A 14,819-nucleotide genomic window follows, 5' to 3' on the forward strand; every position below is an offset into this window, starting at 1 on the left:
ATCGACTCTTCAAGGTATGTGTTTTCATGTAATTGGAAAGTTTACAAAAAAGACTAAATGCTAGTACAGTAATAACAGTGATGGTGGTTATGGTGATGGCGGTAGTATTTTTAGGGGTTTAGTACCACTGAAGTTCAATTGGCCCACACTACCTCACAAAACTATTGGAGGGCCCTCCTTACCCAAGAAAACCATTTTCCATTAAAGGTATTCTGTCACCTGTTCAAATTTTGCCACAGTTACCACGGAAAGAGAGAATCTAACCAATCAGAGATTTTAAGCGGGTGGCCACTTTTTAAAAACAGCGCCCTAACGTGGGCATTTTGAATACCAAGGAACGCCCCTTTGACCATATATGGGCATATTTAGATTCCTGGTGACTGTATACCTTTGAAGCCGGGGAGATTAGGCCTAGTGTTCCAAGGTAGGCAACTGTTCACCTTTGTTCTATGTGTACGATGAAAATGCACATAAATATAGGGATGATGTGGCAAATAAAAGCACGTGTACATGGAAAGAAATTGCGCACGTGACACCAAACCTTAATCGTGAATGAAAATCCGTAACAAATAATGATAACGGTTAAAGGGAAACCGTCGTCGGAACTGCGCCTGTGCGAGTTTCTTGTTTACAAACGATGTATTTCGTGTACTATATCTAGGTGCACCTCAGCATCATAGCCGCAACACGTAAATTATACGAGGTAGATTAGGACAGACTTGTTTTAACTTTCACCAATCACCATCGTACCTTGGATACAGTATTTACATTGGTCGTAAAGGTCCCATACGACCTTTGAGCGCAGTTCTGACGACTGTCCCTTTAAATGTCAAAGAGAACACGACTGTATCCCTTTAAATGTCAAAGAGAACATAGAAAAACGTAAGTCCAAGCAATGATGTCAGTATTAAGGCAGAATTCGCCTCGAGGACTGATATTCGGACTCTCAAACTTTTACAATCTACTTTTAGCCTACCACTTGTTGGGGCTCATTTTGAGGCTTATTGAGTGAACAAAGTTTTTATCAACTTAGTTTTGGGTAAATCGGGAATTTTATTTTCCCCATAAAGATAACACAGGAATATCGGCCATTTGCAATTTCAAATATTGGTTAATAGTGGGTCATTTGTTTCTGGTATCTTAGTTACCAAAATCTGCAGAGTAATCCCCGATTTTTTCCTTGATTTTGAAAGAGAGTAGTTGAAACTTTGCTTTTACAGAAGTTTTCGGGACTGGTCAGTTTCTTTGGCCTTGATTGGGGCGGTGAATTCATGGGGGTCACCCTGTTTTTGACTTGTGTGGCCTGTTTTGACTTGGTGATGGGGGGGGGGGAGGGTGGTTCAACATGTTTTTGAAATGCCCCCGGGGGGGTCAGTGTGTTTTTGAATTTCGACACGGGCTCATACTTGCCTAAAATGCATCATGCCAGCCACAATTTTTTTCATTCTGTTGCATTTTTCGGCGCGCCCTTTGGGTGCGTAACTTTAATAACAAGACATTTTTCAGAGCCCACTCCAAGTGCAAAACTTTAATATATCAGACATGTATATATCAGAGATATCTGTATATTTAAATTGTTTTTGCGCGCCCTTTAGGCATGTTACTTTAAAATATCAAACATATTTTTCAGCATGCCCTTCAGCCGCATGACTTTCATATATCAGGCATATATATCAGAGATATCTGGATGTTTGATAATTTTCGGCGCGCCCTTTGGGCGTGGTACTTTAATATATCAGAGATATATATCAGAAATATCTTGATGTCCGTAAATTGAAAGTCTGTTTTGCAAAGTGTACTCTAATCATTATGAAATTTGCAGTTCATATGAAAAGCATGACAAGTTCCTGACACTTTTCTGTTTTCTCTTTGAGAATTCAGTATTAGAAAGCAACATGCGCTAATATTTCACAATCGCATTTTTCTTTCAACAGTTCTGGACATCTGGTTATGCATAGGAAGTGTGGAATACATTCACAGCTCATTCAAAATACTGCATTCAAACTTTAGAATTGATACTTTTAAGTTCTTATCTTACAACTGACATGACAACGATTTCATTAAAACAGAATGACCAAATGTTTAAATATACCATAAAAATTATATATATATATATATATATATATATATATATATATATATATATATATATATATATATATATATATATATATATATATATATATATATATATATATATATATATATATAACCGTACTCTCTGTGCCCAAGTTCAGCGGTTGCCATAAAGCCATTATGGTGATAACCGGGAGGGCACATTGTATACATTTTGTGAGGCTGAAGAAACTGACCAGCCCCTTAGAGTTTCTGTCTTTCATTTTGAGGCGCGAACAACATCGTGTCATTCCTGCCGACGTAAACATATGAGAACATTTGAGAACATAAATGTGTCAATCTAAAAACTTAATTGACAAGTCTTATTACTGTTTACATTGTCGAAATTTATGTTAGTCGCGCGTGATCGCGTCGGCAGGTCACTAAATGACCTATTCAATGACATTTTGATCGTCTGCTGCTTACGATAGGAGAATATGGGCGACCTTGGTCGAGGCCAGTTGGTCTGCCTGGATGATTTCGAAGCACGGGCAAGAGAATTGCTTTCGCAACGAGTATGGATATACTTTAGCTCCGGGGCTGGAGACGAAGACACTCTTAGAGAAAATAGAAATGCATTTAACAGGTAAGGCGAAAGACGTGAACCATGACACGTACCCAGAATGTCAGGCACTCAGCGGCTGTGCATGTGTTTGTGACTATAAGTCTTGGTTTGTACTGTGCAAAATCAGCCATATAAACTAGCATAACATTCAGTGCCTAAGGGTGGCTGCGACTAGGCTTCAATGGGTATGCTGCAAGACCTGTCTGTGTAGTATGGCTGCCCAACTGAAGGAAAATGTTGACCTGGCTGTTGGTTCATTCATGGGTCGACCTTTGCATCCCTCACGTAAGCCTCGAAAAGATTCGTTCGCGTGTTTAAAAGTGGTAGAATGAAGTTGCGATGTTGGTTGCAAAGTTGCTCTCTATACCATCTGCTCTTGCCTGACAATGCCATACAAATCCCACTGTAATAGTTCATAGTTCTTTAGGGAGCATTCAGTTATTATGGCCGGGGGTGGGCCGGCAAATTCTTCCTGCGCATGTCAAAATAAGTGAAACCCCCCCCCCCCTACTCATTGCACCAAAAAAATTATAACAATTTTATGACCCCCATTGCTTGAGTAAGGGGGCGCGACAGAATCGCCTAAAAAGACTCAGATTTTTTCAAATGACCCTCCTTACAAACTCACACGGTGTTAATGTTCAAATTTCCCCTTCTGACTTGCTATAATTTTGAAATTATTCCTCAAAGGGATTGGAGAGAAATTACGGATGGATCACAACATTTTTGCTCAAGAAAAAATTTGATATTTTGATTTAATTGATAATCAGCAGTTGATAATGTTGATTCCACTATACATGGTAGTCTATAAGAAAACTATATAATACTTTTTCAATACAAAATTATATCAATGCATTTATAGATATTTGATAGTTGACATAAGAGTACTTAATTGGAATAGGGTTGTTACAACTGGTATGTGGACAAAAATTTTGACTTTAGAATCGAATTTCACCAAAAATGTTCAGCCACTACACATTGGAGTCTATGATAAAATTGTGAATAATTTTTTTCCAATGAAAAACTTGCTATACTTGTGCATATACAGACGTTGGAATAATTAACATAATTGTACTTGATTAGAATATGATGGTTAAAGGTGCATATTATGTGTACAAGAAATCTGATTTTGGAATTTCACTGAAAATGTCCATCCATTGTACATGGGAGTCTATGAGGAAACTATGAACATTTTTTTACAATGCTAGACTAAATTAATTTGTGCTTTTATAGGTGTTTGATAATTGACACAAATATGCTTGATTCAAATAGGGTATTTGAAAGTTCAGATGTTGACAACAATTATGATATTTTAATTTCACCTAAAAGTATATAATTTCACTTTCCATGGTACTAGTAGTCTACAGGTAACTGTTAAATAATTTCCCTGACAAAACTTGCTATATCTCTGATTTGTGAGGATAGGAATCGTTCAATGGCCTCAGTGAGCTCTATTTACAATAAGACAAGCCTTAGAGTTGCCTAGCCAAGATGTTCAACTGTGACAGATAATTATATTCGTTCAGATTTACAGTTGAATGACTTGAGAGAATGAAATCATTCAGCGAATCATTTTTATCTCCCAGAATATATCTGAACACTGAAAACTGCTTTTTGACGGGACGGATACTTATAAAAATTAAGTGATCCCTCTGAGCTGTTTGAAAAATACATGATCCCCCTTTGCAGTTTTCAAATTTAAGGTGACCCCCTGGATTTTGCCGGCCCATCGCCGGCTTTAATAAATGAACGCTCCCTTAGTGTCCTCGGGCATTTAATCGCTACACCGAGATGCAAAACTGCCTTCGGATATCGATCAAGCTCACTCAAAACGGAAAAGCTGTAACGACCCCACCCCATCCCCACGCCATATGGTGAGGCACAGTACTGTTGTCATCTCAAGAATGAACGCTATGGTACTTTTGCTAAATTTAATACACGCCCAGGTAGTGAAGCAACTGCATAAGGGACTGTTCAGAATTTATTTCCAGGGGGAGGCTTGAAGATTTTTCTATTTTCTGGGTGATTTTTTTCCATGCCCCCCTAGTAAATTATGGAAAAAATCTATGGCCCCCTCATCTTTCCTGCTTTTTCCATGCCCCCCCCCCCCAATATATACATGCATGTTTACACTCTAAGACATATCCAGTCTAACAAGTCGCAGGAACTGTAGTGGACATTTAATTGATGGTATAACAAAACATTTCAGGGTTATGTGACTATAAAAAGGATGTTTTGCAGGGACTGCAAGTGGCACACTTTTGGAAGGGCTAGCAACAAACATATCTGGTTGTAAATTTTTGAAGAAAAGTTAAATTACTTAATATGAATACTTCTTTTGTTATGTCTCACTGATACATATGATGCACACAAAGACAAGCACAGAAGTCAGTTGGAAATATGGTGAACAGAAAATCAGAGGAGCAGATAATTGGCAAAGTGATATACAGGTATATCTTTGAAGTTTAATGGTACATCATCTGCAGATATCCAGAAATTTCTGGAAAGTGAGATGTACCGGTACATGCACAAAGATCAGCATACATTTTCATGTGATGATGCTTAATAACTTGCAGACTCACAGTGAAAGTTTTAAACATTAGGAATTAAAATTGGCGAAAGCCGACTAGTTTTTACTTTTCTCTTTTTTTCAAATTTGGTTGCCATAAAACCAAGTAGCTGCCACTGAAAGCAACAATGCTGAGGAATATTTTAGAACATTTCTTGAACAAAACACCTTATCCATAACATGAATTCATGTTATTCTGCTCATTCCATTCACAATCCAATGTTCATATTAAAATGCAGATAACCCTGTGTAAGTCAAAGTTCACATTTTGTCAGCAGTATTTTTCAAAATTGACAGAGCATTCATATTTCAAATTTTTCTAACAAACTTTTATAATGCGCATGTTTTCAGATGACAGGAAACAATACATGTTAATTTGGTTTTTTGCCTTTTCTGCCAGCCGTCACTGAGAAATCTTTGATTATACATATCAGAATGAATGGGACACAAAAGTATTAGCATCAATACATAATGTGTAAGCCTATCCACATTTCTCTTAGCCTCATACACACTGAGATCACTTCTTGAACTACTGCTAATTTCTTGTGCACACAATATTTCAACAATCTGACACCATAGCATTGATGCAGTGCCACATGATCTTCTGGATGCATATACAGGATTATTGGATTATTGTATTGATCAGAAATTATTGGCAAATATTGAATTGATGTTTTTTTTCCTTGGCCCCCCCTAAAAGCTTGAGGTATTTTTGTCTGCCCCCTAATTTTTCTTTGGAAAAATGAGTGCCCCTCCCCTGAAAATCCTCTGCCCCCCCTTGGAAGTAAATTCTGAACAGTTCCTAAGTAGGTTGCCATATCAAAGGGGTTTGACATAAGATCAGATAAGATCAGGTGAGGTCAGGTCAGGTGAGGTCGGACCAAAGAAACAATACATAAATTATATATTTTCGGAAAGCCTAGATATGGGGAAACATTTTGGTCACCGGTGTCACCATTGTTTACATAGCTATCACGTGACAGGCAATTTGCATAACCCTTGAAAAATCGGTTTTCCCTATGTTTTCTTTCGATGCCTGGAGATATAAGGCTGAAATTTGTGTGAGTGCAAAGCTGTCCTAAGGATCTTCCAAACTGCGTCTCAGGATTTTTTAAACCTTCTTTAAAATGTTCATGCCAGAAAAACTTCCAGAGCGGTGAATTTAATCCTAGTTGATTTCTTTAAAATTGTACTAAAAAAAACTAAGCAAGATATCAAAAATCTGAGACACCCTTTGGAAAAGTGTTGTGACAGCTTGCATCCAGTAAATTTGAGTCAGATATTTTGAAGTAGTGAGACAAAACATAGCGAAAACCGGTTTTTGAAAGGTTATGCAAATTACTTTTCACATGATAGTTATGATAACAATGGTGACACTGTGGTTAACAGAATGTTCCCTATGTCTAGGCTTTCAGAAAATGTATACTTTATGGGGTTTCTGAACTTATTAACCACTAGAGAATTGTTAGATTAAAAAGGCCAATTTCTTGTCTTGGAACCTTAAAGCCGCAATTTTCAATCCCAGTTTTTCGCATTAGTGGACTTCTCCTCCCGGTGAAGCACCTGGCCAGAACGATGTTTGATTTCTATAACATTCATTACACAAACTGATCTCAACCTTTTGTCACCTTTTGCTAATCCTGCAAACAGAGTTTATACAAGCGTTTAATAGACGGTCGGTTCAAATCGCCAACGGTAATTGACGCCCCGCCACCAACGCTCGAATTTTCTAAAAAAAATTGTCTTCCAGTCACGTTAGAATTTGAATATAACCACAGAATTCGATCGGCAGCAGCTTCGCGCTGACCGCGTGGCAGTCTGTCTACGTTTTTACGGGCGGAAAAAACTAAAAATGTGGCATTTACTGGAGCGTGTGCCCGCGTACTGCCAGTTTGGTGTCCACTTACACGATGAACGCCGCTATAGCTTCGCGCCCTTTTAAAGGGAGGCTCCGCCTTTAAAGGTATACAGTCACCTGTAATATAAATATGCCCATGTATGGTCAAAGGGGCGTTCTTTGGTATTCAAAATGCCCGTGTGGGGGCGCTGTTTTTAAAAAGCGGCAACCCGCTTAAAATCTCTGATTGGTTAGATTTTCTCTTTCCATGGTAACTGTGGCAAAATTTGAACAGGTGACAGTATACCTTTAAAGAACTTTCACTTTTCTCTTTGTACAAAAATGCCGCACATCACAAGATTACCGGTAAGCTTGGCCATAGTATCAGCCCTTTGTGGGCAGCGCCGATGTTTTTTGCAAGTGTGCTGCGAATTTTCAGAGGTATTAAATCAGAGGAGTCAGGCTATGCGATTTCGTGAATGTGTCACAAGTTGCCTAAGTCTAATTGCAGTGATAAGAATTTGGGCAGGATCTATGAATACACGGAGTTGTGTCTATCACTCTGACAGAATTCTGATAGAATACGCCTCGGGGACAGATATTTGGACTCTCAAGCTTTACAGTTCTTTTCTGAACTACCACTTGTTGAGATTCATTGTAAAGATCCTGGAGTAAGAAAATTCTCATCGTCTTAGTTTTGCGAATATCGAAAATCCTATTTTTTGCTCACGTGTTCACACACATGAGCATATGTCGCAGCGATGTCTATCTGTCTGTGTGTCTGTGTGTCTGTCTGTCTGTCCGTCTGTCTGTCTGTCTGTCTGTCTGTCTGTCTGTCTGTGGGCTCAATATCTCAAAAACGGCTCATCAGATCAGAATCAAATCTGGTACATAGATTAAGTTTGCAAATGGCAAGAACTGATTAGTTTTTGGTAGGTGTGGCTTGCTTACTTTTAGCTCATTTGCATAATTAATGATTTTAGAAAAAAAACGGATATATATTGACAAAGACTGCACACAATTCGATGATTTGCTACAAATGTTGATCTTATCAAGATATATCAGCTGTGAAAGACATTAAGGGGTGACATAAAAGATAATGGATAATTTGCATTTTTAATGAACTTCTCTAATTAGGGATATATATCTGCTTTGACTCGATCAAAGTTGATAAAACTCGGTATGTATATTGAAGATACTATGATTTAACATTATTGAAAGTCATTAAGCATTTTTACTTCATCAAACTCTTAATTTTCATATTTAATGAACTTTTGAAATTAGAGATATTTATTTGAATTGACTTGACCAAAATTGATGAAACTTGCTATGTACATTGAAGATACTATGATATAACATTTTTGAAAGTCATTAAGCAGTTTTACTTCAGCCGATTCCTTATTTACATATTTAATGAACTTTCCTGATTAGGTATATAAATCTGAATGGACCTTAATTACCAAAATTGATGAAACTTGCTATGTACATTGAAGATACTATGATATAACATTGTTGAAAGTCATTAAGCAGTTTTACTTCAGCCAAATACTTATTTGCATATTTAATAAACTTTCCTAATTAGATATATAAATCTGAATGGACTTTACCAAAATTGACGAAACTTTCGATGTACATTGAAGATACTGTGATATAACATTGTTGAAAGTCATTAAGCAGTTTTACTTCAGCCAATTCCTTATTTCCATATTTAATGAACTTCACTAATTAGGGATATATATCTGAATTGATTGGACCGAAGTTGATGAATCTTGCAACATATATTGAAGATACTATAAAACAACATTATTAAAAGTCATGAAACTTATTTACTTCAGCAAATTCCTAATTTGCATATATAATGAACTTTCCTAATTAGGGATATTTATCTGTATTGACTAGACCAAATTTGACAAAACTTGCTATGTACATTAAAGATACTATGATACAGCACTTTAGCCGATTTCGTATTTGCAAATTTAATGATTTTTCCTAATTAAGGATATTTGTCTGTCTTGACTAGACCAAAGTTGATGAACTACTTTGTACATTAAAGATACTATGATACGACATTATTGAGAGTCATTTAACATTTTTACTTCAGCCTATTCATAATTTGCATATTTAATGAGAACATTTCAGTCAATTCCTAATTTGCATATTTTAATGAACTTCCTGATTGGGGATATATACTTGGATTTAAAATTAATCTGTGGTGAATATTATTCATTATGTTGATCATAACACTTTAAATGAAGTTGCAAACGTGTGGCAAAGGTTCAAATTTACACGTAACTGCAACATATAATTAAACACGTGAGCATTTTCAGTTCATATCTGGTAAGTTCAAGCTTTAGGACTTAGGAACAACGAATGAATATTTACATCATGTAACAATGTCTTGTCAAAAACTGGAAACATACTGTGCATAATTGTTAAACGACTCGGTGTGTAAATAAACACTGTGCATGCACCAACAAATGCTACAATAAAATTGACACTTTTATGGAACGCTCATTTTCATTTTGATAGTATGTACCGAACTCGGGACAATTGGTATGTCTTTGTTCTCTCACTTCACAGATATTGGTTAAAACCATGTGTACTGAGAGATGTGTCTGTCAGAGATATGTCTACCACTTTACTTGGTGAAAAGATTGATATGCCAATTTGCATATCACCGACAGCCTTCCATGATCGTGCACATCCTGAAGCAGAAATTGCAACTTGCAAAGGTATAGTTCATAAGTGAAAATGAAAAGTATTTGGTTGTGAATTTTAACTTTAAGGTGGTATGCGCCTCGAAAATGAAAGACTTAAAGGGACAAAGTTTGCCATTTTTCACGAATTTGTTTGACACGAGATACTTCTTATATTGTTTGACCATAGACCTTAAAAACGTTTTTAAGGTCTATGGTTTGACGTGTTGAAAGATACTGAATGTATGGGTGACCATGTATATATTCGACCCCGGTTTTAGACAAATCAAATGAAACCATCGCGAAAATGAATTAATGGTCATAACCATTAGTTCAATTCTGTGATGGTTTCATGTATTGTGTCTAAAACCGGGTTTAAATATATGCATGATCATTCAGTATCTTTCAACATGTCAAACAATATAACTAGTATCTCGTATCAAACAAAATTCATGAAAAATGACCGACTTTGTCCCTTTAAACTTTTGCTCAAACTTTCCTGAATGAAACTTTCAACCATTCTCTTACCAAATGAGCAATAAAAATCGGGGGACACTTTGCAAAGTTTGGAACTAGCGAAACATATTACCCAACATTTTGCGATATGACCACCATTCCTGTGTTAACTCTAGGGGGAGATTAAATTTGGATTTTCGAAAAACTTAACCGGTGAAAGTTTTTCTTTCTCCAGTAGCTTTAAAATGAGCCCCCACTAGTGCATGGTAGATAAGAAAATAATTGTAGAAATTTGAGAGTCCGACTATCCGACTATCTGTCCCCCAGGCGCATTCTACCTTACTAATATGAGAGAGAGAGATTCACAGATAAACAGACAAACAAACAAGCAAACAAACAAACAGAGACAGACTAACAAACAGACAGACAAATAGACAGACAGAGACATTCATTTAGTTCATCATCGTCCCTCGGTGGAGGGACGGTGTTTTCATACACCGCCTTTTCCTTCAACATTTGTGTAACAAGCAATCAATCTCTCCTGCTACTCTTTTTTTCAAAGAATTTAATTTCATCTACAGCTGTAGCTGACATGAAAACGGTGATGACGACAAGCGCATTATCTAGCTACTCGCTCGAAGACATCGCAGCCACGCGACCGACATGCGTCAAATGGCAGAACATTTATATCTGGCACGACCGCAAAATAACAAAAGACGTAATTGAAAGGGCAGAGAGGGCGGGCTTCAAAGCAATCGTTGTTACAGTCGACCTTCCAGAATTGGGTTCCAGGAGAAATCAAATCCGCATGAGGGGAGGGAGAGCACAACCTTCTCTGTCGGGGCTTCAGTTAGGGAATCTCCAGAAATATATGCATGAGGTATTTGTGATCTACATTTCAAAATTTCCATCACTTATGTATCGTCGTGACTGCCGTTGTTCTTTCCTCGGTGCTCGATGCCATTCTACAGATTTTTTTCACCATGATTCAATAGTATTAACCCCTAATTGTAAGTAAACTACTTTTGTCAAAAGAAAGTAAATGAACAAGAGGGATTTTCTATCCTTTGTACAATAAGTGTGTCTTCTGCCTTCACCTATTTGGCATTTGGCATAAACAGGTGATGACGGCAGTCAATTCAACAGTAAATGGAAACGCAAATACCATCTTTCGTTAATACTGTGCATATAATAAAGAATACGTACAGGTTTTCTCTTTTATTTTTGGTGAAATTTCGCTACACCAGTACTCTGGTTCCCAAGAGGAGACGAAACATCTGGTGACATCAGACAACAGAAGTACATGGCGGGATATAGCCTGGCTTAAAACAGTGACGAAATTACCGATAGTCCTGAAAGGTATTCTGACCGTTAAGGACGCTATACTGGCAGCCGAATATGGTGTAAGTGCAGTAATGGTATCAAATCACGGTGCCAGACAGTTGGACTCTGTACCAGCAACGGTAAGATAAAAAATAATAAGTCAGTCTTTCAGTGCTTTATTACTATCCCGATTTTATGAAAGAATTGTATGAAGTGAATGATTCATTGCGTACATGCGAAAGTCGACTAATTCTGCATGATGATAATTATTCAAGATAGTCGATCGATGCCATTTTTTTATGAAGTTTTATCAATGAACAAGCCGTTTCCAAGATAGCAATTCCCTTCACAACTTCCTGATACTGCGAAGTACAATTATCTGTACAATTATTTGTGATTCAGTATGATATGACGAGACATCTTGTTTGTTTTGAATTTATAGTGTCTTGAACCATTCTGTCCAACATTCCACACCTGATATCACAGAGTCTTTGCCAAGGGGAAAGTGTTGTTGCAAATGTACCCAGACGGGTGAGGACGTTTGTACTAACAAAACACAACGAACAGAAAATGTAGATGTCCCAATCATGGTGATGTCAACCTGATCGTGCATAAAGCTACGATAATATCTTACGTCGCCAATGATGCATAACCGTCCGTCCGTAGGCCAAAAACTTGCGCTTTATGTCGTAGGATGTCAAAACAACGGTAAAAGCGACTGAGGATCCCCTGGCAAATTACCCTCGGGATATTCTTTAATAAACATTCTCATTCTTTTCTTCCACTGTGGCGTGATAGATCGATGTATTGTCAGCAATCGTTGCTGCAGTCGGAGACAAAATGGAAGTGTACATCGATGGTGGCGTAAGGACAGGCACTGATGTTCTAAAGGCGTTAGCTTGGGTGCAAGGGCCGTATTCATTGGTAGACCCGTCGTTTATGGACTTGTTTGCAATGTAAGTACGGCACGAGACTTGGTTCAGGTCGGTGAATTTTCTAAAAACTAAAATCATTTGTAATAGTTTTTCTTGTGTGAAGTTGTGTCTCTCCTATTTCATACGAACCTATTTGGAATTTGACAGCCCAGGCCATGTTTTCCTAACGATTGAACGCGATACCTTTAGAGTCTGCGCAGGAGTGAGTTAGTTTCTGCCGAATTCCGGGAGAAACGCCCTTGTATAGCCACAGGGAGCTCTTCCTCCTTGTTTATGTGTCTGTGTTTGTTTGTGTGTAAGTGTTTGTGTTTGTTTATTTATATTTTTCCTAAAATAACAGCGAAAAGCTGTTTTGTTTATATTTGTCCATAAAGAGCAGTTTATTTATTTATTTATTTATTTATTTATATTTGTTTGTTTGTATGTATTTTTGATGGTTAGGATTAGGGTTAGGCTTAAGTTAGGGTTAGGGTTAGGGTTAGAGTTAGGGTTAGACTTAAGTCACTCCGTCTTAAAACCCTAACTTAAGCCTAACCCTAACCCTAATCATCGGAAATACATATAAACAAACAAACAAATTAATAAATAAATAAACTGCTCTTTATTGACAAATATCAACAAAACTGCTTTTCGCTATTATTTTATCAAAATAACAAATAAACAAACACAAACACACACAAACACAGACACACATAAACAAGGAGGAAGAGCTCCCTGTGCATAGACGTATGTCTAAGAACGTAAAAAGCACGTGCATATACACACGTCTATGGGCAGCTGTATGAGGCTCATTGGCGCAAAGCGCAATTGGAGAAGACAGGCGATGCCTGACGGCTGACCCCTGTGAGATTTCTTGATAAGGTTAAAATTAGAATCACTACATAAGTTAACCCTTTCCATAATGACGTGGTTAAATTCTTCCAAACCGAAAGTAGCTAGTTTAGGAGAAGGTCGCACAAAATGAGAATTCGTTTCATGATTTTGGTGAAGTTTTAGTTTCTAGTATGTTGTACACTTACCGAACTGTCGATATCAGAGAAAAATTTACAAATTTAATTCTTTACGCCGCCATGATTTGAGCCTTTCACAAATCGATGATGAAGAAGACATGATTATTTTCCCATTTCTTTGTTTTTTGTGAATTTTTTAAAGGGAGAGGAAGGAGTAAAGAGCGTTCTTAAGATTCTATCAGAAGAGTTCAGCAGAGCTATGGCTTTGACAGGTTAGTTGGTGATACCACTTCTGTTGCAATCACAAACTCTATCGATGATGACTGCAATGACAAGAAATGTTGTGCTAATACTGTAAATCAGTTCACTCTATTATTTTTTTTCCCAGAGCTGTCCACGAGCTTCTTTATTAGACTGAACTTAATGTAATTTTTTACATTTTTTCTTTACTTCAGGTTGTAGCCGATTAAGTGAAATTTCGCGGGATCTCGTTAGCGGACAGAATCGTTGGTCAAAGCTATGACAGCCCTCTGCACTCCCGGAAATGCGTTACCTTATTCATACCATCATGTTGAATTTCTGGTCGTTGTGTGCTTTTCCAGCTCCGGTGCGGAGATGAAATGAGTGATTGTTCGTCGGCCGCCCGCGTCCGTCAACGTTTCCAGCGATTTGAATATTCTAATACCACATACTATCGCTTTGATATTTGGTTCATATGTCTAGGGGTTTCCAAATTCTAGATTTGTTCAAATTATCATAAACTTGCACATTAAATTTATATTTTTGAAAATGTTGTCGAAATTTTTTGTTTGAGATATTCTGTCGAACTGCAAGTCTAGCGGGTTTGAAATTGGTTTCCTATTTTTCAGATTGTATACAAAGACGTCACGATTTTAATATAATAAATAACCTCTTTATTTGTTGAATGTCTTCTTCTCAGATACCACTTGAAATGCGGCGTCCTATTTATTCATTTATTTATTTACTCGCGAACCAACAGGTTGCCCCAATAACAGGTTCGTTTGAAATAAAATATATTACAAAGTATAAAACAACTAACAACAAACAAAAGACAAACAAGACTTTTCACATAAGATAAAAAACTCAACAGAACCATGACACACAGACATAGAAAAATCCAAACAAAAAATAAAACAACTATTCAATAAAAAACATCTTGCATAATGCATGTCGGAAATTAGTGTATTTATCAAAAATATCAAAATTTTGTATGTTACAGATGGAATTAAAATATCATGTCTGAGATCGTGATAAAAGTGTTTCAAAATATTCGTACGTGCTGTACGCTGGTCTAAAAAGAACAGTGTGACGCAATGTAAATAAAGCAGGGACGTTAAATTAATTTGTGCAAG

General features: G+C 37.1%; 1 protein-coding gene across 1 annotated transcript; it reads left to right on the forward strand.

The window, feature by feature from the left end:
- Positions 1-2,461: 2,461 nt before the first annotated feature.
- On the forward strand, positions 2,462-14,372 carry LOC139140812 (2-Hydroxyacid oxidase 1-like). The gene is made up of 7 exons (XM_070710235.1): positions 2,462-2,701; positions 9,667-9,818; positions 10,820-11,118; positions 11,486-11,701; positions 12,360-12,517; positions 13,649-13,718; positions 13,902-14,372. Exons 1-6 carry the CDS (start codon positions 2,553-2,555, stop codon positions 13,662-13,664), a joined length of 990 nt encoding a protein of 329 aa, XP_070566336.1. The 5' UTR covers positions 2,462-2,552; the 3' UTR covers positions 13,665-13,718; positions 13,902-14,372.
- The last annotated feature ends 447 nt before the right edge of the window (positions 14,373-14,819 follow it).

This window comes from Ptychodera flava, chromosome 9 (genome assembly GCF_041260155.1).
Source record: "Ptychodera flava strain L36383 chromosome 9, AS_Pfla_20210202, whole genome shotgun sequence".
NCBI classification, from domain to species: Eukaryota; Metazoa; Hemichordata; class Enteropneusta; family Ptychoderidae; genus Ptychodera; species Ptychodera flava.